Below are 3,751 nucleotides of genomic sequence, written 5' to 3'. Positions count from 1 at the left end.
GGACGGAACAACAGATGGCGGGCGTGTTGGATAAATCTTTGCCTCCAATCACAAAAACCGGCGGATTGTACTGAAAATCTCAACCTGGTGAGTTTTAATATTGTTTTTATTGTTTTTGGAAACTTTGCTAGCTGTAGGAGGGTGTTGTTTTATTGAATATTGATTTGAGCCCCACCACTGTATGGGTTAGCTACATGATATGTTTCAAAGAAGTAGCCCCATCGGCACGTTTCAGCCAGATATAAAAAAGTCGGTAGGCACATTATGTCCAGACAGCATCTCGGAGCCACATCCAAAACCAAACAGGAAGTCAGACATTTTAAATTGCATGTCAGATTTTGACATTTACAGGTGTTTTATTTTAACAAATTTGGTTATTAAGTTATTAAAATCTTGAGGTTTGGTGGAAGTGTAACCCCGAACCCCTAACATGTAAATATTCAGTCAGTCACAGCGCCACCTACTGGCAACAGGAAGTAAGCCTTGCATGTCGATAGTCATCTGATTAATGTGAAAGGTCTATGCATGATGCTTGTATCGTGACCACAGTATGATGCCGACGCGTGCAAATCTCAAGGGCCTGTTCATTGCTGCTTGCCGCTTTAATGTTTGTATGGTGTTTAATTGTCTGATTTTATTTGCCTTATTGCAGTTTAACTTTGTTTGAAAAAATGCTGTATAAATAGTTTATCATTCTGGTGGGTTACTATGGGGAATTTTGTCAATGCTTTTCCACCGTAGCGTTGCCTTTCTCTGACATACTAAGTAAGAAGGTGGTCTGATACCTGCCAGTTGGCATCCAAACAGACTAAACTTGTAAACGCACCTGTCCTTGCGTCATTCAAGTTGGCTGCGGATGTGAATGACACCGGCATGGGTGCTTTTCTTCGGGGGGGTTGAGCATCCGATTTCTTACTTCTCCAAGAAACTTGATTGTCATCAGAGACTGTACCCAACGATCGAGAAGAAAGCTTGTTATGGCTCTGGAACATTTCGAGGTTTACGTCGGTGTTCCTTTGATAGTTCAGAGGGATCACAATGGTCTTGTTTGTCTGCTCAGGATGCAGAACACAAACAGGCATTTGTGGCCTTCAGTGTGGTCATCAGACATATTCATGGCAGGGATAATGTCTGCCTCTAGAGCTGTTTCCTGAACGCTGTGGTCAGAGTGTATTTCCATGTGCTAACTTATCCAGTCCCTCCAGGATTTCACTGGCTTTATTTAGGATTGTTGCTGTGAGTTTATTTGTAGGCAACTTCAGTGAGAATAAACTCTCTGGTGGTTTGGTGGTGTATGGACCAACATGTTCTGCTCAGGGAATTGTTATTGGTGTTGAACCCGCAGAAAACTATGATTGGTTCAATTTGTTGAAAATTGCTAGGTCATGCTTGAGTTGGTTTTCATTGTTGCAACTGCAACTTCCTGGAAGGACTACTTAAATGTTTTAATCTTGTTTCAACTGTATGAAACACTTTGCTAAAGTGCTGTATAAATGAGTTTTATCATTATTATTATTAATTATTCATAGTACATGGTGTTAGTGTCCCACTGGTGGAACAGCGTGTCTGGTTTAATGGCTGCATCATTGTATAAACTAGAAATATTCTAGATGGCTTGTGCATATTTGGAACTTTCCTGCAGATTTGAATGTTTCTTGTGATAACTGGCAGGTTTTCTACATTTTTAGGAATACAGTAAAAGAAACATCCAGTTGATGGTTTGTTTTGTGGAGGAACCAAAGAAATGATAAACCATGCCATGTTCTTGGTGGCCTGTATTTGGTCTCTTCTTCCTCAGAGCTGAGACGACAGAGCTGTGTATGCGCCGATCGGCTGCGTGGTAAGACGCCCGGCGTTTCAGACATCAGCTGGCACTGAAAAACACCAGTTACTAAGCAACGGCCAGGCTGGCAGGACGACGCAGAGTCGCTGGAAACCAACTCGTCTCGTCTCTGCAGTTAGAACGATTCAACAGAGCCTCCATTACTCCTCTGTGCTCCTGCATTCAACTCTCACAGGCCTCCTCCTCCTCCTCCTCCTCACTCAGTCAAAAATAACACCACATTGTTCACCTGTTTCCTCAGTGACATTCACCAAGCATCATCTGGATGAGTTCTTTAAGTCAAAGTTAGTAACTTGTCCATTTTGGGAAAAAGGAGAACAAAAAAGTTAAAAAGAAAAATTCTGCTCCCGTGAGAGACAGCAACCCTAACATGCCGCCCGGCAGGCAGTTTGATGGCAGTCATAGAAATCCCTCCTCAGCTTTCACACTCTTACATTTACTTCATGCTCTCGCTGCATTGCTGCTGAATCCTGCAGTGCAGTCAGAGCGCTACAGAGTGGAGGGATTTCTACAACCTTCTCAGATCTGGGCAAAGGAATCACAGCGACAGGCAGGAAATGAGCAAGTCCTCGGACGAGTTTCCAAACAGAGAATTAGACTCTGATTAACATGTTCAATTTCTTCATTTAATCTTACAAGCACTGTTTACACGTGTTTCTTTGCCCAGATGTTTTTCCTGCCAGGCAGACTGAGGCGACAATCAGACAGAAAGCAAAAAAAACCACCAAGCACACTATTTCCGAGACTTTCCAGGTCAGGTTGTGTCCTTCCTGCCTGGGTATCTTCTTCCCCCCGACAATCTAAATGTAATTACTAAATTAGGTTTGAATGATAGCTGACAATGTGTGTTCAAGTCTGTCTCGGAGGCTGTGAGCCCGGTGCTGTTGCCTGCTGATGGCAGATACAGTTACAGCTGATGGCAGTTAGCTACTTTAGCTAAAGCTATCTATCCATCAGGAAACTCTGTAAATCACAGAGAGTTGAAGCTGAGCAGCCGGAGGACATCAGAAAATATTTACTAGTTTAAAAATAAAATACTTTGTTTTTCAGGAGATAACAAATTCTGAAACACCATTAAGAATAACTGAAAAACCTGAAAAATGACTTTTCTGTCATTGTTGGGCCAGATACTGGAGTAAAGGTGACGTATAGCACAAGAGATATGAGATAAAAACATCAATTTTGACTTCTTGGGGACTAAGTGCTCTTTGTGCAGCCCCTTCTTTAATGAAGTTGTTTTATCTCCATCTATGGTTTCTTTAGTCGTTTATTTTGATTTCGTTAAGTTTTTACTCTGGTCACTCTCCTGTACTACACCATAGTCACCACTAGAGGGGAAATGTGCGCTTGTGTTTCTGCTTTTCTCTCTCAGTGTGATCGTCGTCTCAGTTTAACCATGTTGATTGTCAGGGTTGCTGCCTCTCAGGCTGCCTGTCAGGAAATCCGGTAGTCAAAGGTGTCCTTCTCCATGTAGTCCGTCCAGGTGGAGGACGGCATGCTCCGGTACGGGTCCAGAAGGATCCGGAAACAGCGGACGATCAGCAGGCCCAGGAAGATGAAGAGGATGAGGACGAAGATGAATGCCGCCCTCTGCTCGAGCGTGAGGAAGGCGGCGGAGGCTGAGGAGGAAGAGGAGGAGGAGAAGTCTGATTCAGAAGCAGAGAAGGTGCTGCTGTAGAGGTCGTCTGCCATGTTGGGATGGAGAATGACCGGTTGGTTGAGACGCTCCTCTTCTTCTGTCCAGTGAGGGACCGTCAGCAGGGACACATGTTGTTTGTAGCGGAGTCCAGAGACCTGCAGAGAAAACAAATAGGAACTGGACTTAAAGGTTATGAGATATTAAACAGTATATTCTCTATATACAGACACAGAGTCACATGGTGACTCACTCCCTCTGCCTGTGTTGTA

General features: G+C 43.6%; 2 protein-coding genes across 2 annotated transcripts in view; one reads left to right on the top strand and one right to left on the bottom strand.

Moving 5' to 3' along the window:
- The window catches only part of enox1 (ecto-NOX disulfide-thiol exchanger 1), a 110,228-nt gene that overhangs the window by 67,536 nt on the left and 38,941 nt on the right, over positions 1-3,751 (top strand).
- LOC118338844 (cortexin-2-like) lies at positions 2,738-3,630 on the bottom strand. Its single transcript, XM_035676249.1, has one exon. It carries the CDS (start codon positions 3,533-3,535, stop codon positions 3,278-3,280), a length of 258 nt encoding a protein of 85 aa, XP_035532142.1. The 5' UTR covers positions 3,536-3,630; the 3' UTR covers positions 2,738-3,277.

Source organism: Morone saxatilis, unplaced genomic scaffold, assembly GCF_004916995.1.
Source record: "Morone saxatilis isolate NCDOM2014 unplaced genomic scaffold, NCSU_SB_2.0 Contig5, whole genome shotgun sequence".
Classification (NCBI taxonomy): Eukaryota; Metazoa; Chordata; class Actinopteri; family Moronidae; genus Morone; species Morone saxatilis.
This window is presented reverse-complemented; position numbering and strand designations above follow the sequence as displayed.